Here is a 25760-nt window from a genome sequence, read left to right on the forward strand (position 1 = left end):
AGACAAAAGGTTTTTTAAATGGGTAGTTTTTTAAATGGGCAGTTCAAGGAGTGGACATTGCATTCATGTGCTCTTGAATACAATTTGTCTAATATTATGTGTCCTTGGTTCTCTACCCATGCACAATCTTTTCTGTCACAAGGCTCTGACACGTCCTCGTGTCAAAACAAGAAAACGTTCGAGCAAACTATGAAATCCAATCGAACAAAAAAAGACAAAAAATCTCTTTGACATGACGCAAATCAATATCAACATTACTTCATTACCTAAACAGTTACCTCGACAGTGTCAAACCAAAAAAAAACAAATTAGCTTTTGTTGTTTTACAACAGTTTTTTTCAACCAAATTCTCACTGAGTCATAATTAGGAAAAAAAATACCCTGCATATTTGATGCGCCCTGTTCTTTTCTATAATACAGTTTTAATCTTATTTTAAAGCATGACAGCGTTTAGACAGACACGGACCCTGAGGGCGTCTATAACAATGCACAGAGTTCTCTGTGGGCAGTGGATCTGCAGCTTGGACTGCAACTGGAGTGCAGAAGCAATCAGAAACTCCGGAATCTCCCATTACCACCGAGCGCTATGACACAACTGACGGCTTATTTAAACTTGAATTCTGGATTCAAAGGAAGGAGGGCACTTTACTGCAAGGCAAGAAACTCTCCAATTCACAACCTTCCACCGTTGTTTCACAGAGAATGTTTCACGATGAGCAGCACGTCGGACAAAGTTTTGGGGCCGAAACGCTGTTTCTGTAGAATTTGCTCTTGAATGGGACGTAATATTACAACTTTGTGTAATCCAGCGTTTCCATCGCTCATGAAAAAAACAGTGAGGGTGTTCAATTGAATATAAAATCCTCAGAGGAGTCAAGACTTTTCTGATGCCACGATATGGCAGCTCCATGTGCATGTGACTCACTGCATATGTGGCTGCGTGACTGAAGGTGCCTCATTATCTGTCTTGTTTTGTCCAGAGGCTCTTGAAGGTTACACAACATTTCTCTGATTCTAGATGAGAAATGGAGACTACAAGGTCACAACTTAAAAGTTTCCTTTGATGGACCCTGTCTCGAATATTATGCCAGAGTTTTTACTTATTACACTAAGAAAAAAATAATAATTACAGTGGAGCAACATCACAGAGATAAGAATAATTTGCTTGATGTTTCAGAACAGGTTTTTCTCTTTTCTTTTTTTTTAACTCCATGCCTCAGTCAGCCCCACCCGGACCAGGACATCCCTGATTTGTCCTGGGACAGCATCCACTGTGTGCTCCTCGTGGGCACTGACACACGGAGGGACGAAACACACACCACAGGAGGACACATACACACATGTACATGCACAAATACCAAATACAGACAGGGACAGGCACACACACAAATTGATAGTATGTAAAGTGAAACACAGACACAAATATGCCGATGTAGATTTACATTCATGTTGCTAAATGGATACAACATAAATCACATCACCCAAGCGCGCGCACACACACACTCACACACACACACACACACTCACACACACACACGCACACACACAAACAAATAGAGCACAGCTGACTCAGGTCTGATGACAGCATCTTTGGTGGGCCAGTGTTTATTCCCTCTGTTCTGATCAACAGAAACACACACACACACACACACACACACACACACACACACACACACACACACCTACGTTATCTGAAGGAGACTGTATTGTGACACGGCCCTGCAGGCTTGAGTTTCAAACAAGCAGTTGCCTTTTCTTCGTGTCACGTCAGTCAGATGAAACCGAAAGGAAAGGTGTTAGTTATTTAGATGAAGTATCGTGTCACGAGTCAATAAATATTTTGTGCTTGTGTCTACTGAGTGAGAAATCTCCTTCTGCTGGTAACTTCTTCCAAATTAACATTTCGACCCTGGAAGTCCTCCATTTGTCTTTCCTTTCCTTTCCTTTATCAATTATCATCTCTCTGTTGTAAGTTTTGACAAAAAAATCAAATTACATTTTTTCCTCTCATCTGTTCAGAGTCTTTCCATCTATTTTGCTCTGAAGTTCTTTGGCATTTTAGATGATTAAAATATCACATAACTAAACTCTTGCATTATTGATGAGTGGGGATCTTTGCGTCAGATCACTTAAAAGTTTGCCTGATTTTGAGAAAGTTTTAATCTTCTGAAAGCCAATTTGGTGCCATTGATTTTGCTAAGCTTACAAGGTTATTAGGTTTCCATTCAAAGTGCTGGTGGTAGCATTAGTGGGCTAACAGTATTAGCATGAGTGAGACCACTGACTTTGTGTTCTCCTTTGAAGCTTGTGTGAGGTAAGATTTTCTTTGCAACTCCCGCCTCCTGCATTTATCACCACTTTATTTTAATCCTCACAAAATAACAAAAGGATTAAGATTAAACCCGTGGGCTTTAGGACACTGGGCTGTGTCTTGGTAAATATTTCTGCACCAAAAATCAAATCAAATTATCTAGATTTTAATTATTATTAGCTGAGAAAACAAAAACAAACACCAAACAGAGAGCACCAACACATGACACACACACACACACACACACACACACAGAGAGAGAGAGAGAGAGAGAGAGAGAGAACATGTATTCTCCCTTCACTTTCTTTCTTCTCTCTCTCACTTCTTCCCCCTCACACACATTGCCTACATTAACTAACAATGTACACACACACACACACACACACACACACACACACACACACACAGTGCAGCTGCCCACAGTCGTCTAGGAAGCGACCGGCAGGTTTCCAGCCTGCCATAATTTGTGTTTCCCAATGATCAGAGGCGAGGTGGAGGGGACGATCTCGGAGGCAGCAGCTGCCCGCCCCACGGCTCCAAGTGGAGCAGAAAATCAGGATAATTTCATTGTGATAATCAGCCTCCCGTTATCCCCGTCACTTCAACCCATGGAGGAGAAGGAGAACCAGAGAGAAAAAAAAGAAAGAAGATAAGAAAGAAGATAAGAAAGAAAGAAGAAAGTGTGGTTCATGCCTGGTTGACAGAACACACTGAACGCATGTGTGTCTGCGTGTGTGCTGGTGTCTCTGTGTTCGTGTTCATAACATCATACTTTATTCTACTACAACTACATTTTTCCTGTCTCTTTACTGGCGTTGCTCCTGAATTACAAAATCTAACAGTCACTTTAGTTTTGGTGTTTAAAACAACCTTTATCCATGTACTTTACATTACAAGATTTTGGCCTTGTAAAATTTGAATACTCCACATAGACATAGACCACTGGACAGCCGTCAGTAGTTTTGACTGGAACACTGGAACTGGAGGTAGACCTATTTCTGATTCAACCTCGTCCCAGTGAAGTCTTGGGAACTTCAGAGTAAGAGAGTTGCACTTTTGACATTTCTTTTTTTCCTCCCTTACACACCACAAACACATTTCTTCTCCCCTTCATTGTGTCAGGGCAGGGTGGCGTGGTGGTACAGTGGTTAGCACAGTCACCTCACAGTAAGAAGGTTGGAACAGTTTACCTCGCAATATAAAATCTTATATTCAACTGAGAGTAATCATTTAAAAAAAAAATCACCCTTGCTTTTCTTAAATGATAGGCATGTGAGGGGATTTCTCCTTTGTAACTTCTATTTTTTTTAAGCTATTGCATTTGTTCCTAGCTCAATAGGCTACATCTTGTGACATGATTGTTTTCATACTTCTCACATTTGTCGCACTCACATTTATCAGTTGGTCGCACAGTGCACACATTTACTCATGAAGCGTGTCGTTGTTTTCCTGCTGTGAATTAGACACCACCTCTATCGTCTCCGTCGGATGACACTGACCTGTGTCGTGCAGAACTCTTTTCTTTTTAAAGAAAAAAAGAAGACAATGCACACCTACATGAAGTTTGACTGGTAAACGAATACATGTATTACAATGATTATGGCACTTGAACACAATGCAGTCGGGTCGGTGAATTGTCCTGTTACATGTCTCTGAATGCCATTGAAGTGAGGCCTTAGTTTTTTTTGGCAATTTCACTCAAATAACACGAATGGCCTTTGCTGTGACGTAATCTCCAATGAGAAGATGTTCTGGATTTGTTCCTATTAGCACTCTCCAGTGGAAGAGCAGCGGCAGCGACATGCACAGTGAGACACACAGTTGATCTCTCTACATCTGACCTCTTACTCTGTCACTGGGGACCACAAACCTTTCTCACAGCATAGCGAACAAAAAAACAAACGGCATTTGTCCCATTACATTCAGCCTTTGTCACACGCCACCATCATTTGTTCCCGATTGATATGAAGTTGGAGGAATGATATGTTGTAAATTCATCCACATTGGTCGAAATATGCACTTTGGATATTTATAAGCACCAGGTCACAACTTGAAAGTGTCCTTTGATGGACCCTGTCTCGAATATTATGCCAGAGTTTTTACTTATTACACTAAGAAAAAAGAAAAAAAATAATTACAGGGGAGCAACATCACAGAGATAAGAATAAAATGCTTGATGTTTCAGAACAGGTTTTTCTCTTTTCTTTTTTTTAACTCCATGCCTCAGTCAGCCCCACCCGGACCGGGACACCCCCCCCCCCCCCACCCCCCCCGCCCCTCCGCCCCTGACATCCGCTCCACGCGACGCCCCGTCCGCAGTCACAGTGTCCGGACACCGGCAGCATGCGCCGTCGCGCCGGGGCCGTGTCCTCTGTCTACCCGCAGCAGGGCGCTGGTTTTACGCATTCCGCTCGGTGCCACTGATGGAGAGCAGTCCTCTCCAGCCGGACCGGGACGCCTCCATCATGAAGTTGGTGGTCCTCGTCCTCCTCCTCCTCCTCCCGTGGACGTCCTGTCCGCTGTGTCTCGCCAACGTCGCCGGTAGGAAAACTGTCTCTTCTTCTTCTGAATAAATGCTAATCGAGTACAGTTCCGTCTGTTGTTTGGAGAACACGGTGAAAGGATCACATCAGGCAGATCTCGTTGGACCGTAACGCGTGTCTGATGGAGATTTAAATCAGCCTTTAATGACCTCTTCAGAAGCAAAAAGTGCCACCTGCTCATGCAGGCTGTTGTTTTTATTTTTGTACTTTGTCACAGCATTTTGTTTTCACCTCCTTCCATGTATGTTATTCTCTTCAAAATCTAATTGGGCTATTTCCACAAATATTCTTTTCACCTGTGTTTTTTTTCTGTAAATGTGACGACAAGAATGAAATGGAAATACACAATTTGGAATTGACAAAAATAATCAGAATAGGCTTCAGTCTTGGTTATTTCACAGCAGCTCTGTTTCTGATGAAGCCGGTCAGACAAACAGGAGCATGAGTGTCGGATGTCACTGTCCAACACTGACAGAGGTGAGAGTTGGGTCAGAGGTATTAATTCAGCGGGATTAAAATAACCACTAACGCTTGCCTGTTGATACTTTATATTTATTCACCAGTGAGTCAAATCAAATGATGTGAAACCAGTTGCAGAAACCAGCAGCAGGTTGAAGGTCAACACTCTTCCTCTTTCTCCCTCACCACACACATCAGCTCTTGAACGCAACGTCCTGGACACAATTATGTTATCTCCCCCCCTCATCTTTCAACTCTCTGCAGATAAGCATCAGGCTCACCTCGATCTCTCTTAGTATATCTACAGTACCTGCCTCTATACACAGAGACTCGTTTGATTTTACGTCTCACATACAGTTTCTCTTCACATGGATTCAGATTATCTGGATGTGAAACATCAACCACTGCTATTCACTCTTGCTTGCTTTTGTTTTACACACACACACACACACACGTGAACTTGTTATGCATATTCTCTTTTGGCATTTAATGAAACAAAAGTACAGGGAATTTCACATGAAATGAAAGGAAAAATGTAGCACAGCCACAGAAAGAAGTTAATTAAATCAAGATCGCCAAGAGTTTAACGTCACTAACTCCACAGTCACAATACTCCTCAGCGGTGCCTTTCAAAAAGTAGCTGAACGCAAAATTCTTCACAGGTCAACTTTAGTGGCATTCGCATTACCTTTCTTCTCCACTGCCATGGCACAGGTAGGGTGTTATTGGTGGAAGACAGACACGCAGCATCTGAAGCAGCACGAAGCACTGTAACAACGAACGGTTATTGATCCACACTCCTCCTCATTCCAGCCACAGGTGAGTTTGTGTCCCTGGCGGAGATGGAGGACGCTCTGCTGAGGAACCTATTCCAAGGCTACCAGCGCTGGGTCAGGCCAATCCAACGTGCCAACGACACTATTAGAGTTCGCTTTGGACTCAAGATCTCCCAGCTGGTGGATGTGGTGAGGATGAATGCACTAAAGCACACAATAACAGATCTGTGTGCCTCTCATGAAGCCGTCAATTGCTTTCATTCACGTCCAACCCCTTACTGTAAGGAAACCCATACAAATAAGCCGCAACCCTTACCTTAAAAACTTGAGCGCCGCCCGGTACCATCATCATAAACATTGACTTTTCCAGAAAACCCTCAAATACAATTTTTAAGAGGAGTTGTTCTCCTCTGTTTTCAGCACTAGATGTGTAAATACCCCCAACAAATGAACAACACAGTCCTGTCTCACCTTTGCTCAACACACATGGGCCCAACAGTTTTAGGAAAGGTTTTAGAGCAGTATCTTAGCGCGTCCAAGGACTGCGCTCTTCTGGACCGGGATCTCGGATGTCATTCCTGCAATCGAATGAAGCCACTCACCCAGTTTGGGGGTTACAGCCCCCGTGTGCTCAGACGACCACTGGCTCCACTCTTGGCTTCGCTTTCCACATCTTGTCTAGCTCCTCTTTCAGCCCCTGGGGAATTTTTTATTTTTTTGTGCTTCCTCCTTCTCGATGTTCCTGTCGCGTGGGATTGCTACATCAATCACTACTACCGTCCTCTGTTGTTTGTTCTCCACGAGGATGTCTCCTTGGTTAGCTGTCACCAATGTATCAGTCTGGATCTGGAAGTCCCAGGGGATTTTACCTTGGTCACTCTCGAATAAACCCCTCGGAAATGACCATTTTGACCTTGGGACTTCCAGCCTATCCTCAGCACGGATGTTCCTGTACACTATGCCAGCCACTAAAAAGTTTAAACTATATCATTACATTTTGTTACATTACATTCGTTTAACTGACGCTTTTGTCCACAGTGATTTACAATAAGTGCGTTCGACCACGGAGATATTATAGTATATATAATATCGTAAGCCTTATCTTCATCCTAGAGGTACAGACTGAAGAGAGAGTCTTACTTACAGGAAGAGAATGTATTAACGCAGGAAAACATAACAAGAAGATGTTCCCTCTGAACCGAGAACCAAAGTTCGGTGTGGTTGTTTTCTTTGGGCAGTGTCACTGTCCGCGGTGCTGAAACCCAACAGCTGCAGTGTCACAGCGCAGAGCTTTTTTCCCGAGGTCCTGAAATAGATCCTCTCTCCATATCTGCAACAGCACAGTTACTTTCTCTCTGGAGTGTTCCTTTAATATTTCAGAGGCGTGTTGTGATGGGTTTGGTTGTCCTAGGTGTTCGAGAGGAGAAAACGGGGGAATGCTAATAGAGGATCCACTCTTCTTTGCCTTAAATATTCATTTCAACCATTTTAGACTCAACTCCCCCATTCTTCCACCTGACAAATGTGCCTGGAGAAGACAATTAGGGATGAATAAAACAAAGCCCCGCTATGGTCGTGCAGAGAGAGAAAGATTCATGTCCATGTTCCGTTGGATTTCTGGGATAGTGAGAGGGAACCAGACGGACAGCAGCTTGGCTACATCGTCCCCTGAGACTTGTTGGGCTGCTGCATGTCTCTGTATTAGATTATGGTTTACCTCTGCTTTGTGTGATCACTTAAACATCCAACTCATTCTGACAACCGAGGCCGGGTCTGGTCACATTGAACAAATACACATCTGAATATATCTCTTTAGTCCTGTTGGATTTCTCTTGCGTCTTTTCTTCTCAGTCTCAATTCTACGTCTCAACCATTGGTGACATTAAAAAACAATGGTTCAGTTGATAACCGCTCTGTATCTCTTTATTTCTACTATTCCTATCCTATTCCTATCTAACTCACGCTCTATTTATATTGCTTCAGCCGGTCCTCTGCACCCACCTCTGGTTTCATGTTTCTTGTTCTAGCATTTGACAACAGCATTGCACTGCTGACATTTAGAAATATTACTAAACCTTTTTACAGCATAAGATCACTTTTTGTTTATAGTAGTGCATTTTGGTCATTATACATTTGTACGTGCATTTTTTTTGACTTTTTGTCTGGTGTCCTTTTTTATAGGATGAGAAGAACCAGCTCATGACAACTAATGTTTGGCTTTGTCAGGTAAGCAATGGGCAAAATAATAATAATAATAAAAAAATAATAACAATGATAATAATAAGTCTTCTGTTTTACATTAAATCTCACCATTTGAATCAACAAGTCAATAAGAATATACAAGCTGATAATTGTTTAGCAGAGCCCAACATTTTTCACAATATCTAAAAAAAATATGATCCTTAATGCCAGATTAGATAGAGGCAATTTGACTAATGTGTTTTCATCCTGATAAATAAAAAATAAAATGAGTATTCTTAAGTATTTTATATAGGTCTGGTGATGCAGCGTCCTCTGCCCTGTATTTACAGGAGTGGATCGATTACAAGCTCCGATGGAATCCAGAGAAATACGGAGGAATCACTTCCATCAGAGTTCCCTCTGAAAACATCTGGCTCCCAGACATTGTCCTCTATGAGAAGTAAGACTGATCATGTTCACGTTCAAATGATTCACCAACAACATTTGATATTTTGGTCATTATAGACTATTTGAATTAAAAGAAAAATACAGCAACAACATAAAAATATATATAAACATATATTCAAAATATTCATATTTCATTTTCAAATGTTTACCATAATCTACATATTTGTAGAACACAATGATTAGATGGTCTACTCCATTAACTCTCAAGTGTTAAGTTGTTAGTTCTTGTAAGTATCAATAATAAAAATAATAAATAGATCTGTATATATATATGATCAACAAATACAGATTAAGAGATTCTGTAAAAATGATTTTGTTAGATTCTGAAGATTTAAAAAAAATTGTTCCTTCAGTGCTGATGGGCGGTTCGAGGGCTCCCTGATGACCAAAGCCATTGTCAGATTCAACGGGATGATAACCTGGACACCACCTGCAAGTTACAAGTCCGCCTGCACCATGGATGTCACCTTTTTCCCCTTTGACCGTCAAAACTGCACTATGAAGTTTGGCTCCTGGACCTACGACGGCCACATGGTGGACCTGGTTCTGATGGACTACCAGGTCGACCGGAAGGACTTCTTCGATAACGGGGAGTGGGAGATCCTCAGTGCCACCGGCGCCAGAGGAAACCGGAAGGACGACTTGTATTCATACCCCTTCATCACGTATTCTTTTATTCTGAAGAGGCTACCGCTGTTCTACACACTCTTCCTTATCTTCCCTTGTTTGGGTTTGTCCTTTCTGACTGTCTTGGTGTTTTACCTTCCCTCAGATGAGGGAGAGAAGCTGTCACTTTCCACCTCCGTCCTTGTCTCGCTCACCGTGTTCCTCCTGGTCATAGAAGAGATCATCCCTTCCTCCTCCAAGGTGATCCCGCTCATTGGCGAGTACCTGCTCTTCATCATGATCTTCGTCACACTCTCAATCATCGTCACCGTCTTTGTCATCAACGTCCACCACCGCTCCTCAGCCACCTACCACCCCATGTCGCCGTGGGTTCGCAATCTCTTCCTCCAGAAACTGCCGCAGTTGCTCTGCATGCGCGGACACATCGACCGCTACCACTACCCAGAGCTGGCTCCTGAGAGCCCCGAGCTGAAGCCCCGTTCTGGAGGTCGAAAAGGAGGGCAGAGGAGCGGAGCCCACAGACAGGCAGCGTCTGACGGGAAGGAGGATGAGGCCTGGGCGACCATGTTGGAGAAAGCCATCTATTCAGTGCGGTACATCAGCAGACACATCCGCAAGGAGCACTTTATCCGCGAGGTGTGTATAGTATTAATGAAAAAAACGTGTTATTCATCAGAATAGTTCATGAGTTGATGTCATACAACCTCTCGTTTCCTCTTTTTTTTCCAAGGTGGTACAAGACTGGAAGTTTGTGGCCCAAGTGTTGGACAGGATCTTCCTGTGGGCTTTCCTCACCGTCGCCGTGCTGGGCACCATCCTCATCTTCACTCCAGCTCTGCAGAAGTTCTTCAAAATACCTCTTCCAGCTTTAAGTGAGGAACCAGCTTCAAACTAGTGTCAATAACACACACTTTTCACAGACGACTGCTGATCCACCTTCAACATGCTGTTAAACACCCTCGAGCAAGAGGACGCCTGTACAGGGTTTTTTTAAAAGGTGAAATATGACAAGTTGGCTTTTAGTTGGCTTTCTTCTCTAGTTCCACTGTGTAACACGTGAGGATGTGTACAATTTAATTTAATTTTCACCATAATTACATATTGATTTGTTTATAGATAAATGGGACAAACTAGGTGAATATTGGTGCAACCTGGGTTGCATTTGAGCCTGTTAATTACCAAAGTCATAACATTTCAAATTTTACACACAGTGGCTTTAAGCAGCTGGTCAAAATATTTAAGCCTGGTTTAACTTTAACCACAAAATATTAAGTTAACTATAAAAAAAATGCACTACAGATCTTTTATCATTTGTTTGATTTATGTATCTGAGCTGACACCCTCATTGTCGCTTTATGTTTCTAATGGACACTTCCCTTCATTTTGTGTCATGTTTTCTTAAGTTGTGACATTTTCTCTAGTTATTTTTTCAACAATATTTTCAAATTAGACATAGCTATTCTGTAAAAATAACAAGATGATCACACACCTGTAGCACAAACTATGTTTTAGTTGAATAATATGAGAAAAATGAATTATTCAATCTCTAAACGTACCAACATTTCAACTGGGATACATTCATTAGAGCTGCCAGGACCTGACAAAGTCTTTTCTTTTAGGACAAGAAATACGTTCAGAAAATTAAGAAATAAGGTTTCTGTGTCTCACCTTATTTATTTTCTCTCATGTGCCGTTTCCTGTTTCCTTGTCTGTCTGATTCACCAAATATACCAAACTTGCAATATTTTGGTCACTGCTGATGGAAATTTTCAAGTCACATAAATTGTGATAAATGTAATGAAAAAGTGATGGGCATTTCTTCTCTAAATTACACAGTCCTCAAAATTTCAGTATTCATATCACTAGTACTTCATCACACTAATAAAGTTCTTTGTTTAAGTCAATAACCTGTTTATCCTTTTATTGTGAAATAAAAATTAAAGTTGTCTATTAAACATATATATATATATATATATAACATTCAATGAAAATGTGGATCAATCCAATCACACACATCACAGATAACATACTATAAAAAGATATCTATGTCAAGGATTTCCAGAGATGGCAGCACCGCCCAGTGGTGAACCACAGACATGACAAAAAAAAGAAAAACAGAATACAACAATAAGAATAATTTTCTAGTCAAATACCTTAATGAAATTAGTTCTTATTTCCTTCTCCATCAACCAAGTCCAATTTCCCTCTCCTCGGAGCCGAGGGTACAAAGATACATTTGTAACTATAAAAAAGCACACTTTTTATTACATAAAATGTTATGATCGCAGGCAATATTATTCTTAAAGAACACTTTAATAAAAACAATTCAAATTAACAATCAATTTAATATGAATGTATAGAAAACACGAATACAAGATAGATAGATAGATAGATAGATCAAGAACTGTTTTGAACTGTAATGTGCCCTCTGTACAGGAACAGTATAGTATTAAAAAAGCAATGGTTTTCCTCTTCTTCATCCTCTATCTGCTCCGACCTGTCTGGCTGTCCAGGTGAGCTTGTGCAGTGCGCAACATCTCCATATACAGCCTGTTGTTTTCACTGACACGCACACAGATAACAGAAAGAAAGAAACAGAAGATTATGCAATTAGCTACATCACTTAAAAGAGGGGGTAACAATGCACTGATGTCATGTTTAGAAAAACGCTAGTTAAATGTATTCAGGCAAAATAAAAACATCAGGTCACGTCACGGTGTTGATTATCTCACTCACGTCGCCACGGAGCTGTCAAACATCAGGTTGCTCATGTCCATGTAGTACTGAGCATCTGTCCGCAGGGCTGTCCAGTACTCGTTGGCCTGAAACAGAGAGATGTTTGTCATATTAAAAAGCTCAAACTGGCTCATCCTGTGAATTCACGCCGCACGGCACAGTGTCACCTGTTCTTGAACGGTGTAACCCCATTGGTTCTGAGAGTGGTGTGGGTCCCAGTGTCCTGACTGTCTCTTCAGCCGGATGAATTGCTTCGCCTCCTCCTGTTTCATGAAGGGGGCAGCAAAAATCCCTAAAGCACATTGTTAATGAATATTCCAAACGCGTGTTGATTTCAGGTATTTTTAACACATGTAATTTAAACGTCATTAGAAATCAGACGAACAAAGTGGATCACTGATGTAAACGGTGAAAGGGGAAAAACATAAACAAATTTACATTCATGAGAATGTAATTATCCATAATACTGTCAAACTTACCACTGAGAAGAGCAAACGGGATCACAAACTTCATGTCTGTTGAATACATTCAAAGGCCAAGGTTCACAGAAATATCTACATGCAATTATCTTTTCATCAGTTCTCAACTGGTTCTTTCTCAAAGAAACACAATTGCTCTTTCTATAACAGATAAGGAAATGAAGGAAAAACTAAAAAAATACATAAAAAAATTAGAGGAAAATCTGAGATTTACCTGCAGTGTGAGCACTGAGCTGTTGCTCTGTTAAATGTCTGAGTGTCTTCCGAGCTCAGCATCTCTCAGATGAATGTGAACAAGAACAAGAGCTTCTTTCACAGATTTTTCCCAGGAACCAGAGTGTAATGAATAGAGTCAGGCATCAGGTAGGCCACTCAAGGTGGTCACTGACAGACCATCCAAACACACACACTCACACACACACACACACACACTCTTTGGCTCGTTCCCACAGGAACAAGTCAGACTGTGAGACCCAACATAAAGACGGCGCTGTCTGGACTCTGCATAAACTCAATGCAGCGAACCTACAGTCATTTCCCAGTTATTCCAGTAAACATTTTTCTGTTCAGGTTTTAGTTTTATGATGCAATGGCATTTTTAATGTTGCTTTTGCTGATCGCCCTGAAATTGTCTAAAACTGTGCCATCTAAATACAATTTAATTGTCAACTGTTTTCATAAGGTTGTGTATAAAGTAGCTGTTGAGAGGCCTGACTTGTACTGAACCTATATCTACAGTGTCTTCTGTAATATTACATATTATATTATTATTTATTTGTGGATATAGAAGTATTTTAATACGTGTGTAATGTATATACAATCATTATGTGCACATCAACATTTATTCCACTGGGTGGGGACCTAACCTCAGTTTTAACTCATACACAGTTCATCGTTTCTGCACCAGGCACTTTGCAAATGTGTGACATCAACTGTTGTTGTCTGTTTGTTGTACGTGAATTTATCGGAGGCTGTGTCAATGGACAAGTAAGCAAAAAACAAACAAACAACAAAAACAACAAAACAGCGCATACAGTGCAGGAAATTGAATAGAATCAATAATGAGAGTGTGAAAAGAAGCCCTTACACATATGCACATGTAGCAATACCTAGAGAATAGGTAGGAGGTTTAAAGACAGACCAAATCTAAGACCGCAGAAATTTTAAATAAGGTCCAGAGAGAATTCATTGGGTCTCTACTTTTTAAGGTGCTGCATTAAATCAGGAGACTTCCCGTGAATGTCTGCGCGGTGTAATGTTTCCACTCTCGCTCAAACACAAATGAAGCCAACAGGAAGCAAACGAAAGAATAAAAGACATTAATAATTTACACTTTTTCTATCTTTGAACCTTGCCATGTCCAAGTATGTGTATATGTGTGACAGTATTTGTGTGCATGTAATTGTGTGGGCCTGTCGAACATGGCTCCGTCTCTCCCTCACCCTTGAAAGCACTGCTGACCTTAAGTGTGTGTGAGAGGTCTGACCTTTCTTGACTTTCACCCCCTAATAACCTGAATCACTACCTGTACAGTGTGACAAAGACAAATGGCAGAGGTAGAGTTTCTCCAGTAGGACCAAAAATGTGGACAGATATTCACACATACTGTTTTTTTGTTTTTTGTTGCTTTGATAGTTTTTCCAAACATTGTTGGTTAAATATGTCCTCAAATGCATTTCTGAAAAAAATCCCATATAACGGGTATGATATGATTTCCAAAAATATTTGCCCACGTAAACACACCTTGGCTCGCTCTGGGACCTGTGTGCTCTCTGTCACAGCTAAAGCTATTTTGTGTTTTTCACACATCAAAGGTAGCGACTCAGACAAAAACTAAAACTCCTCTGACCCCATTCTATCACACACACACACACACACACACACACACACACACACACACACGTGCTCTCAAATGCACCTTGTTGTAATTCAAATATTTCATATAAAAAGGGAAATAACATGACATGGCTCTGTCTGGTTTGTTTTAAGAAGACGAGAGTAAAAAAGACAAAGAGAGAAGAAGGCAGGAGGCATTTGTGACTCCACAACATTTGAGTCCATTAGCCGAACGCCTCTCATTTATAAAAGATAGGGAATTAACACTCTATTCAGCGCTCAGTCGTTCTTCTCTGCTACTCTTCACCTCCTTTCAGTGGATATACTGCATCATGATGCACATTCACTCTTAAATTCAGAGAAGAGTGGACTGATTTTAGAAAATCTGCCAAGCTCAACATCACATCAGGACTTCACAGTAAAGTGTGAATTAATCCCCAAGTATCTTCTCTGACCTTTGGTGTTAGGATAAATGGTGTTTTAATTACACATCTATGGTGTGTTGAGAATTGTCAACTGATTTGGGTTAATCTCTGTTTCTGTCTTTTATGTTTGTCCAAAGTCCAAGCAGCTGTGCAAGCACACACACAGGCATATTTAGATGTACAAAATTTAAAATGTTTAAAATGCAAACAAACCTGTGAATAGCATGCATCGTTCCATGATTTCAGCGCAACGGATGTCTCTTTTTATGAAAAACCTCAATAAAGTTAAACCAAACTTTTAGCTTTTAATTCACAGTTGGCCCGATGCAGGGGATTCCAAAATTGGGTCCCCAGCAAAACTGGGATTAGTTTAATGTCAACGCCTTATCACCGACTAGACGTTTGCCCAGTGAGAGCAAGTAACAAGGAGGAAGGTTGTGATCAGAGGTTTCACTGAGCCCACCTACGGCACAGACAGCTATGGGATTGCTGTAACAAATCACATCTAACAGCATAAAGCTCGTCTGAGACGTGAGATATGAAAAAGTTAAAAACTGGTCTAATGCCACTGGCACAGGCCTGCTTCTTGGGTGATACGCCCCTGTTCCAAAGAGAGAGGAGAGAGAGAGAGGGAGCGAAATGGAGCCAGGCGGTGAGATCATTTAGAGAAATGTGCAGTGTTCACCCCCCATTGCCTGTTGGATCCTATTTCCATAAAATTATTCATGGATCGGAATAAATTGGTAATTTGATTACGACCCAGTCTGGCATGAAAAGGAGACACACACACATGAATGTCTGACTCAACTCAGTGTTTGTATCTACGACTTACTATCATTGTCTTCCAGCATTTATCTTTTTTTTGGCCACTAGGGGGCAGCTCAGCAACCTATAAAGACATAACACTGACATACTATCAATTTATAAAGTTGCTTGCGCAAATGCTTGCGCAAACAATTGCTCCGCCCCCCCCCCCCCTCCCCAAATCCAGGCGACATGGAGCTACAGCTTTCATTTGGTGATGTCTTTGTACACGATGTATGATATAATATTCTCTCTCCCTCCTGCTCGGTGGTATAAAAGGTACACCAAACTTTGTTGCTGGTAGTGTACAGTAGGTTCAACAAAGCATTAGAGTTGTCTGCTTCAGCAATGATGAGAGAAGAGCGAACCAAAGTCAAACCAAAACAAAAAAATTATAAAGTTAATGGAGCTTAAAAAGACATTATCCCGAATAATAACGTTGATGGGCTCTTTAACATTATATCTCAGAAGAGTCGATAACGGGCACATGACACAAAGTTATGTCTGTAATTATATCAAAGATATGTCCTTATGAAACTTGAACGTTTCTTGTAAACAAATGATCGCAATTGTGGCCATAGAGTTTGCCCTTTATAGCGTCATCAGGAAATATGATCCTATTGTTTTGTCCGTATGACTACTATTACAACACTGTAATTGATTGATTGATTGAAATGTTTATTTAGAATATGTAAACAATTAACATTATATATGGTAATGGCTAATGCATAAAATAAAGAAATTATTGCTTTTTTTATCCTTATGACCGCATTATTTTACCTGCTCTGTCATAACCCATTACAGTTTTTCACCTGTTGAAATACCTTTACATGGGCCATGATACAACCCATAAAACACAGTGTGTTACCTGCCAAAGAAGGACGGATATCAGCTTCTGCCGGACGATCAATTTTTGGCACCGGCTCAGACGCGCGCCCCCGTGCGGCGTCGCCGCGCCTTGCGTCTGAGAGGGAACGTGTTCCTGAGGCAGCGTGAACGCGCCGATCTGAAATCCACGGTCACTCTGGTCTGTCAGTCTTCTTTTGTGTGTGTGTGTGTGTGTGTGTGTGTGTGTGTGTGTGTGTGTGTGTGTGTGCCTCCCTCCTCTCCTTCTCCAGCCTCATGTTCACGCACACCAGCGCAGAGCCGGAGCAGTTCAGCTGAGGAGCCGGCGGCCGGCGGAATCCACTGAGCGGTGACAGGATGCGGTGCCTCAAGTTCTGGGGACCATGTTCGGTTGGGTTTTATATTTGGACGGCCTTGCTTCTCAAAGGTAGGCATTGGGGAGAAAAGTCGCTCTTGAGCCCTAGCAAGTTCTGTGAGACACTTCATTTTGTCTCATCATGAGTATTAATGAGGGCTTTGAGAACATTTTGATCGAAAAACAAAACAAAAAACAAAACAAAAACACGAATATCCTTTTTGTAATTAGGCGTCGTCGTTCTTATGGCAGTATACGAACCTGACTTTGAATCTGACTTTGTTTGGGAGCATTTTTATCTGCTTTTAACGAACCAAAATAACTTTTACTGCACGTGGCAAAACAGAGATGGGACTTTTTTAACATGTAATTTTAAGTAATGAAGCCCACAGAAGAACTGAACCACTGTCATTTATCACAGAGTCAGCAAATGTTTAATGATACTGGCTTCTGAGTCTTTAAATGAAAAATTCACAAATGGATCGGGAAAAAAGAAAACTTTCTGCAACCTGGATACTTCTCAATAGTTTTGTTCCATTTAAAATTATGATTTTAATACACTTGAGTTATTTTGAACACATGTGTGATGACGTGTGGTGAGTGCAGCATTAATCTTTGCTCGTTCATGTGCAATGAGATGTGCATGCCTAATTCTCTCCTAAGCCCCATCCCATCATCAACATCAACATCAGCATCTACACAACATCTGGGTTGTTTACTTACCAGTTTGTGACGCAGCGGCTTTGCTGAAGACCTCAAACCCTCCGCGTGTGCACGTGTGTGTGTGTGTCCATCATCAGAGCTGCCTCGTTCTTCTGTCCTCACCTCTCCATATGGATCCAGTCAGTGGTCACCCCGTAGGCAAGACTGTGAGGATGAGCTTCAATGACTGAAGCAATGAGTGAAGGGCGAGATACAGGAGGCTCAGTCGTTTATGGACCATGTTGCTACCTCATGTTGGTGTTCAGTGTCTGTCTCGTCTGCTGTCAAAGTTGTAAAAGACTGCAGCCACACAAGACATGTAAGTTAGCACTGAGTCTTGAAATCAAAGTTGAGGTTGAAATTGAGTGAATATGAAACAGTGGAAATGGGATTCATATGGTCCGACCTATGGATCTCTTATGTCATGGTGTCATGGTGTGTCATGTTTGACTGTTGGAGGGAGGATAGAGGCTCCCGAGGCTTTGAGCAGTGGGGATTAAAGATCGGCTATGGCCGCTTGTTGGCCTAGCATGTGAACTTTCGCTGTTCAATTGATAAGCAGCTTTAGTCTGTCGAGGCATCCACGAGGCAATAGTCTAAACGGGACATATAGGATGATTCAGTTACCGTGAAACCTGAAAACATGAGGTTTGTTCTCCATGCTGTCAGACACAATGAGTTGACAGAGGATGGAGAAAAATGGAGACCGTCATCTGCATTTGTAGGTAAAATGTGACTGAGTGAATTCCAACCATAGGACGGAGGACAGGCTCGTGATCACTCTAGCAACAGGCAACTTCTTCTTTTTTACTATGAGAAAATTTCAAAGGTGCATGTTAAAGTTTACTGATCAAAATCTACGATGATAATAACAATACCCTGCAGATTACATTATTTTTGTGGCCCTCACTCAGAATCACATCTTCGGTTTCTCTAGTTCAGTCACGTTCTCGCCTGCAGACTTCTGACCTCAGCCTGCCTCTTTGACATTTCCATCGTCAGTAACTCTTCACATTTTCTCACAGCCCACTTTTAATGACACATTTTTATGTAGGTCGGACTTTTTATTCCCGTTGTTCAGCATTTCAGTAATGTGTTGAGGGCGTGTAAGTGCTGCTGTTCATTCACCGACAAAACTGAAATGGTCAACATGTTGCGCTGCCATTACAGTTACCTCAAAAAATGTAAAAGTGTGGGTCTGTATAAGGACAACATATACTGGCATTACAGTATGGATGTGTAGCGATGCACTCAGCGGTGAACAGCAGCAGAGGTCTTAGCTCCTGGATTAGGATTAAACATCCAGTGGTTTTAGGGCTCAGAGCCTTCAAGCATAGATTAAAAATCTTTGCTCTATGAATCTGTCCATCGAAAAAACTCCATTAACATAAAACACCATATGCTTTGATCCCTGCTCGCCACTCTGGTCTAATAGTCAGCTACCGGAAATGTCGAAGGTTGAAATCTTTTCCAGCATTAGTTCGTCCCTGTGGTCTCCTTTACTGTCCCTCCTCTGTTTCACCCTCCCCTCAGTCTCCTTGAAGGCCCCTTGTTTCCCCTCATCACTTTAGATTTTATATATTACTCCTTGTAAGTGATTTGCTGCCCCTCTCATGCCATTTTGTCGAGTTTACGCAGGTTTCAGAGGTCGTCATTTAAAATCCTTCCCACAACTTCAGTATTGCCAGCTGGAATTCTCCTAAAGACAAGGCAACGCAGCAAGAATGTAGAAAATGAAAGCTGTGATTTCTTGTATTCTATTCTATTCAAGATCATCCTAGTGTGGGCCCTTAATGCTACCTGCCTCAACGATTTTAAGTCGCTTTGGGCAAAATCGTCAGCTAAATAAATATGCTTATTTATAAATGAGCATTTTATAGTAAAATGCACACAATAATTTAATATTTAGGTCAATAACTGATATATTAGATTATATTAAATTAGTTGTATGTGACTCTTTGGGGGTCGTCCTCCCACATTTGACAGTTATTTCAGATGCTTCCCTTTTCTATTAGTGTTGCTAAAGCGTGCTGTAGAATAATAATAGTAATATGTTAAGAAAAGTGCTATATGAATAAAGTTAATAAGTTAAAATAAATTATATATGTTGGAATTGACCAACTGGAAGTGCAAAAATGGAAGTTAACGGAAATCTTATTTTTATAATTTAACAAAAATACATCCATTTAGTCCTTCTCAACTCAACTCCATTAAAATCTCACGTGAATCTTCTATCTTTAAGATACTATAAAATTGTAGTATCACCATTGATCACCACCATTGAATTGTGTTTCTTTGTCCTCCCCGCCTTACTAGAAGATTACGTCGTCTTCGTTGTGCCTCCTGTTTTCGACTCTCATCATGTCTTGTTTCTCTCGTCTCACTTAATCTGTCTGTGTCTTGAAGCGGGTTAGGTAATGAGGCTGGACACCTGGGCTAAGATGTATGTTTAAAGCTGCTGAACATCTGGATACTTCACTGCTCACCTCCCCCGACTCATCTCTTCTTCCAAATGATTGGTGGTGAAATAATGAGGTGGCAGACCATTACTAAAGTTGATGTGACTTAAATCACAATCCTCTTTATCTTATGGTATGTTATTCCCACACTGTAGTGTATGTAGGTGAATGTAAATTAACTCTACATGCATGAACGCAGACATTGACACAGTTTGATGCAGCCAGGATCCTATTATGTCTTTACCTTGAGTGCTTTTCTTACATAACAGTTGTCATGGTTGCCCTACATGGACACTCTCATGGTGGGAACCCATTCACATGTTTTTCAGCAGGGACTCACTGGCCAAGGTGTCTCTTCAGCTGTTTTCAGACATGAACTGAAAAAAATGTCTGCAAAAATTGGCTCTGGACATAGTCCAGAGTTTTGCAGTTCACATATGAAGAAGGCAGCAGGAGATTGCTGTCTAAGTATAGAGCGCCCACTTGCTTGCCAGAAATCTGTCTGTCTTCCTGCTGAAGTCTCACATGGGCCCGCCCAGACAATTTCCAGAATTTTTACTCGATGCCTGGACTTTGGTGCATGTCTGAAGTGCAGCTTTCTAGAGCATCAGTAGCATCTTGAACAAGCTCATTTTGTGATGTTTTCTAATGCAACCACTCTCTGCCTTGCGCTGTCTTTTAAAAAAGGAATACATGCAAGTTTTTATGCAAACACACTGCATATTGTCTACCATTTGCTCCAAACACTTGCTCTCGTGTGTGTACCCATGTCCAGCCTCAAGGTGGGAATAACATTCAGCAGCAAATATAACAAACCAAATTGATTCTGGGAGTTTGGCGTCATAAGGCTCCTTTCACGTCCCTTTTCCATTGTGTGTGTGTGTGCAGTGATATTCACTTTTCTCTTCCTGGTTCCCACATATACACACATACATACACACCAACACTAGAAATTTGCATCAGAAAGCTGCTAATGTGTAGCATTTGTCGTGCTGCAGACTGCCCTGGCCCTCGGGGAGGAGCAGTCTGTCAGCAGTTTCTTTGTGCAGCGCTGTTCCCCCAGGTCCATAACTGGGATCAGAGCCCTGTTATGTTCCACACTGTATAATAACTTTTTGTATCAATTGTTGGAGATTTAGCGAGCATGTTTACCACAGTGTGAAATAAGATTACGCTACGTAATGAGGGGTTGGTGTTACTTTTCTGAATCTTATCTTCGACCCCTTTGTTTTTGCAGCTCTTTATGTTCTTGCTCTTTATTTATCAGGATCTATGTTACATTCCTGGCAACCTCAGGGGCCCCAGTTACACTAGAGGCCCCCTAACCCTGTCTTCAGAGTTTGCCTATCAGGCAAGATTATTGATGCAAATAGCAGTTGAAGAAGCTAGTGACACTTGTTTCACTCTGAAGGGGACGTTTAGAAACCTGGAGTAAGCGGCAACCTCTGTAAAAAAACTGTCACTCAAGCAAACCTATCCTGAAGACCATATATATTCATGAGACAGTAATTCTGTTTTTGCGGACACTTACCTTCCTAAGTGATGGAGGGATGGAACTGCTAAAGCTTAATTTAAGCTTCGGTTGAACTTAAAAAAATGCATTTGGCACTGAATGAAGTCTGTGGATTTTGTCCTCAATCTCTTACGTTGGAGCGGCACCGGAAAGGGGTTTGTTTCACAAAGAGTATGGACAGAAGTAAAAGAAGCAATCAATAACTCGTAGTGTACATTTAGAGTTGGAAACAAAACATATTCCATGTAAAATTGCTATTAATTAATTGTCTATCATCCGATCATTTCATGTTAATTTTTACTGGGACCTGTATCTCGTAATCCCGTGCTTCATAGGTTTTGCAGAGAGACTGAGGAACAAAGCCATGATCATCCCTGTGCGTGTGTGTTTTGGACTAGATGGGTTTATTTTGGCTCATCAGGGGCACTGAAATGCCTGATGTAAGAGGTGGTCATTTAGTGCTCTACCCGAAATAGCATTGCTGTTTTTTTTTTGGTTTTGTTTGGGTGTATGTCTATTTTGTGTGTGTGTGTGTGTGTGTGTGTGTGTGTGTGTGTGTGTGTGTGTGTGTGTGTGTGTGTGTGTGTGTGTGTGTGTGTGTGTGTGTGTGTGTGTGTGTGTGTGTGTGTGTGTGTGTGTGTGTGTGTGTGTGTGTGTGTGTGTGTGTGTGTGTGTGTGTGTGTGTGTGTGTGTGTCTGTCTGTCTGTGTGTGTGTGTGTGTGTGTGTGTCTGTGTGTGTGTGTGTGTGTCTGTGTGTGTGTGAGGGAGAAGGAGAAGGAGAGAATGTGTCCCTCGGGCCGTCTGTGTTTGGATAGTCGGTGTCTGACGATTGTGTTTGGAAGCATCATCTGAATACATTGACCTAGTAAAAAATCTCTCAGTGCAAGTTAATCTGTGAGCCAGAGTGAGACTGAGGAAGAGAGAGAGAGCGAAAATTATGTCCTTGAGTGCATTTACTCAGTACAGTACTAAAACAAAAACTTATATCTTTGGCTTCACATATTTTGCCCTGTGGTGCACAGATTTTGCATCACATGCCCTCTATCTTAAGTGACTTTCACTCAAATTCCCAAAATTAATTTGCAGTTGACACTAACTAACTGGTGACAGCACTGAAATTGCAATGTTTTCAGTGTTTTCAGGCTTTTTTTTTTTACTTTTAAGAAAGTAATGCGGTTGTGTGAATGTGCTCGTTCATTTCAAATAAGAACAGAAATGCTGAAAGCAGAACAAATATGAACCAGTACATTCAGGACAAGCAGAGTAAATGAGAGGAGGACTAAAGGTGACAAGAGAAAAGCAAACAGAGACGCATCAAGATTAGAACAAGATTTGGAACGGCTTGTGAAGGGAACAAGGCATCAGTTGGGGGAGAGTAATTCAAAACAGTATAATGGCGAATATAGAGCCATAAATGAGGTATTGCAAAAAAATTGGAGTGGCTTTTAGATGAGAAATAAAAGAAAGTATAAAGGATTGAAATGAGAAGTGGAAAGCGTGAGAGGGAGTGTGGGAGGGAGGAGAGAGAAAATGTGCTTCTGATTTTCCCTTATTGGTCATATTTCCATTTGACATTTAAAAACTGCAGTGAATCCAGTGCTTTGTGGATCTGTGAATTTACAATGCTCTTTCTCCATCCATCCATCCAACCAACCTTTAAAATGATTGCACTTGTGGCTGTAAAATTCAGTCATCGAGAAACAGTTTCTATTGATAAATTAGACACAAAACTCTGTGAAACATTAGCGAGGAAGCTTCAGATCACACAAGACTGTAACTGATACAGTAGGATTTTGAATTATGAATACAGTAGCAGTCGTCAGTAGGCTTCTTCTCTTCTTCCCATCTGTCACATTTGTGCACAGCTCCCTTGTGTTTGAAATTTGATTGTCTACTTACCTTTGGCACACTATGGAAATTATACCTTTTAGCTGATGCTGTGAAAAATTATCCATTATTTTGATGTAATAGATTCATGGCAGCAGCTGCCCCATCCTGGCTCAGTTGTAGCAGTTTTTTGTCAGTTTCTCAAACCACCCGCTTGTGTTGATTTTGTCTAATACCCCCCAAAAATAATAGGTCCCATTCCTTAAACAACCATATCTAAATCCTTAAACTTTAAATCAGGGACTTGAGTCCTGTAGAAAATTAATAAAAAGCAGAGTGACGCATTATTGGACAACCCACTACATGGTATGAAGCATAATGTATTAAGATATACAGACCAAATTTACATCTTATGTTGTATCTCCAATTTTTCATTTCATATTCATATTACACCATAATCCAATATCGTCCGATATTCAATATGCTCGGTCTCTGAGGAGACCTTGTGAATATGTGAAATGTGCTGCTGAGTGGAAATAAAAAATCCACCTTGGGTGCTAATGCCCTCAAGGTCCCAGAGGAGTAAGCAAGCTCCCTCTGATTATTCTGTTTATAGATATATCAACAATCAATGTGTTCTATTTAGATTAGCAAGATTGAAAATCCTATGATGCTTTTTGATTTTAAAGTTATAAGGTTCTACTAGTTGTAAGTCTGAGTTAAACTCCCTAGATAGAAGAACTGAATGTTGAATTGAATACTGAAAGCTCTGATTTAATTTTATCTTGGAAGACACAAGAAATTGATTAAATTTACATAAAAATGATTGAATTTGAATGTTTTTAAATAATGACATTTGGAAAGGAATACACTTGTGCATTCAGTGTCTGAATCCACACAGATGACATTATTCTTTTGGACATTTCAGGTGTCCAGTGATCATATGTTTAATGAAGATTAATGATTGCTGTTGAAAGGTGAGCTTCTCAGTGACTTTTGGACAAATTGGTATCAACAAAAGCTTGCTTAATTGACGTTACCTCTGTCACCTTTAATTAATTGCAGGTAACAATTAATTTCTGATTTCTTTGATGAGCAACCAGTGGAGACAGACATCAGCTCTTTCAGTCATTCTCATTCACCAACTCTGTGACTATCACCTGACATCGAACAGCTCAACAATTAAAGCCCCACTTTTCTCACTAGTACTCTGCTAAAATGATTATACCAGTAAGTTTGAATGACTGTTCTATTCTGCAGCGACTCTTTGAATCACAGTGATTCGATTCTGCTCATTTCTTGGCTGCTGAGGACTGAGCAGCTTCACATCGGTGTGTGGTTAATGGGGTTGTGTAGAAAGAGGACACATTGGTGACATTTCTTCTGTCATGTAACTGTTTTTCCCCCCGGTTCTAAATCGATTGTTTATGACCTTCTTTGCGTGTGATGATAAAACCTTCACCATAACATTGTGATATTCATGAATAATGGACATGTTTTCCGTTGTCTTGTTTGACTGATAATTGATCATTTGGATGTCACTAATCTTTGACCTTCTCATAGACCTGTGCAGAGCACGCTGGTGACCCCTGACATTTCCTGCAATGACCCACACGTTATCACAGCAATGGTTCTACGGATCTTCTTTAGCTGACACTCATTTGTATGTCAGTGTTTAGTACGATGCATGCACGCACACACACACACACACGCACACACACGCAAACATTTTGTCCTGTATAGCGAATAGTTGTACAGGTTGTTTGTTTGGGATTGCATATGTCTAACACAAAAAGGTCAAACTGTATAGTGACATCTATCAAAGAATATCAATAGTCCATTGTGAACAAAGGTCACTAGGTCAAAGGTCAATTGCATCATTAAAAAGCTTTTATCTAAAGCTATTCCTTGGCAGTCCTTTGTCCTGAATGTTGCATTTTGTATCTCTTTCTTAATTGGTAAAAAAAAATCTAATAATTAATAATTAAAAAATAATTGTTTACATTTACATTCTGTGCATCACAACTTCTTTGCACAGTAAGAACAATGATAACAATTATGACATTGTACCATTTATTGGATAAATCTATGAAAAAAGATATATTTGATTAAAAGATAACATGATAATATACAGTTTGAGGCTTATTGCCTTCCTGCCGTCTTCACACAGAGGAACTCCTCTTCAGAGGCTTTCACATCATGTACTTCATAGAAAAAGAAAAGGGTAGAGAACAGTGAGATGAACAGAGACACAAATCTTCCTGTTCACCCTCTCCCACCTCCTCCTCTCATTCCCTCCCTCTGTTGGTGTCTGTTTGATGTCACCCCTTGCTGTGTTTGGAAAATTATGTCTCATATCAGTTTCATGAGTGAGATGATTAAGAAAAATAACAACAACAACAACAACAACAAA

General features: G+C 40.8%; 3 protein-coding genes across 5 annotated transcripts in view; 2 read left to right on the top strand and 1 right to left on the bottom strand.

The window, feature by feature from the left end:
• Positions 1-4646: 4646 nt before the first annotated feature.
• LOC118319889 (neuronal acetylcholine receptor subunit non-alpha-2) lies at positions 4647-11272 on the top strand. Of its 2 annotated transcripts, XM_035650576.2 has the most exons (6): positions 4647-4852; positions 6127-6278; positions 8271-8315; positions 8621-8730; positions 9092-10001; positions 10096-11272. In XM_035650576.2, the coding sequence occupies exons 1-6, from the start codon at positions 4735-4737 to the stop codon at positions 10258-10260; spliced, it is 1500 nt and encodes a 499-aa protein (XP_035506469.1). In that variant the 5' UTR covers positions 4647-4734; the 3' UTR covers positions 10261-11272. The 2 variants fall into 2 exon arrangements, with proteins under 2 accessions (XP_035506469.1, XP_035506470.1); XM_035650577.2 differs by lacking the exon at positions 6127-6278 and having other exon boundaries at positions 4719-4852.
• Positions 11273-11604: 332 nt separating this feature from the next.
• Positions 11605-13982, bottom strand: LOC118319890 (uncharacterized protein C3orf85-like). 2 transcript variants are annotated; one of them, XM_035650579.2, is made up of 5 exons: positions 12795-13976; positions 12581-12616; positions 12269-12393; positions 12102-12187; positions 11605-11927 (listed from the first exon to the last, which is right to left on the bottom strand). In XM_035650579.2, the coding sequence occupies exons 2-5, from the start codon at positions 12612-12614 to the stop codon at positions 11849-11851; spliced, it is 324 nt and encodes a 107-aa protein (XP_035506472.1). In that variant the 5' UTR covers positions 12615-12616; positions 12795-13976; the 3' UTR covers positions 11605-11848. The 2 variants fall into 2 exon arrangements, with proteins under 2 accessions (XP_035506472.1, XP_035506471.1); XM_035650578.2 differs by having other exon boundaries at positions 12581-13982.
• A 2635-nt stretch (positions 13983-16617) lies between these two features.
• The window catches only part of LOC118319888 (neuronal acetylcholine receptor subunit alpha-7-like), a 28642-nt gene continuing 19499 nt past the window's right edge, over positions 16618-25760 (top strand). Inside the window, exon 1 of the mRNA XM_035650574.2 lies at positions 16618-16918. Within this exon, the coding sequence (XP_035506467.1) occupies positions 16849-16918 (70 nt within the window). The 5' untranslated portion in view covers positions 16618-16848. The remainder of the gene's footprint in view (positions 16919-25760) is intronic.

Source organism: Scophthalmus maximus, chromosome 9, assembly GCF_022379125.1.
Source record: "Scophthalmus maximus strain ysfricsl-2021 chromosome 9, ASM2237912v1, whole genome shotgun sequence".
NCBI classification, from domain to species: Eukaryota; Metazoa; Chordata; class Actinopteri; order Pleuronectiformes; family Scophthalmidae; genus Scophthalmus; species Scophthalmus maximus.

Bases quoted from the DNA above. Each gene is read 5' to 3' on its own strand.
- LOC118319889 (XM_035650576.2), top strand. From the start codon at position 4,735: ATGGAGAGCAGTCCTCTCCAGCCGGACCGGGACGCCTCCATCATGAAG. The intron at 4,853-6,126 runs GTAGGAAAACTG...TCCTCATTCCAG, and splicing joins GTGTCTCGCCAACGTCGCCG to CCACAGGTGAGTTTGTGTCC. The intron at 8,731-9,091 runs GTAAGACTGATC...TTGTTCCTTCAG, and splicing joins GACATTGTCCTCTATGAGAA to TGCTGATGGGCGGTTCGAGG.
- LOC118319890 (XM_035650578.2), bottom strand. From the start codon at position 12,629: ATGTATTCAACAGACATGAAGTTTGTGATCCCGTTTGCTCTTCTCAGT. The intron at 12,394-12,580 runs GTAAGTTTGACA...AATGTGCTTTAG, and splicing joins CCCGTTTGCTCTTCTCAGTG to GGATTTTTGCTGCCCCCTTC. The intron at 11,928-12,101 runs GTGAGTGAGATA...TGTGCGTGTCAG, and splicing joins TTTGACAGCTCCGTGGCGAC to TGAAAACAACAGGCTGTATA.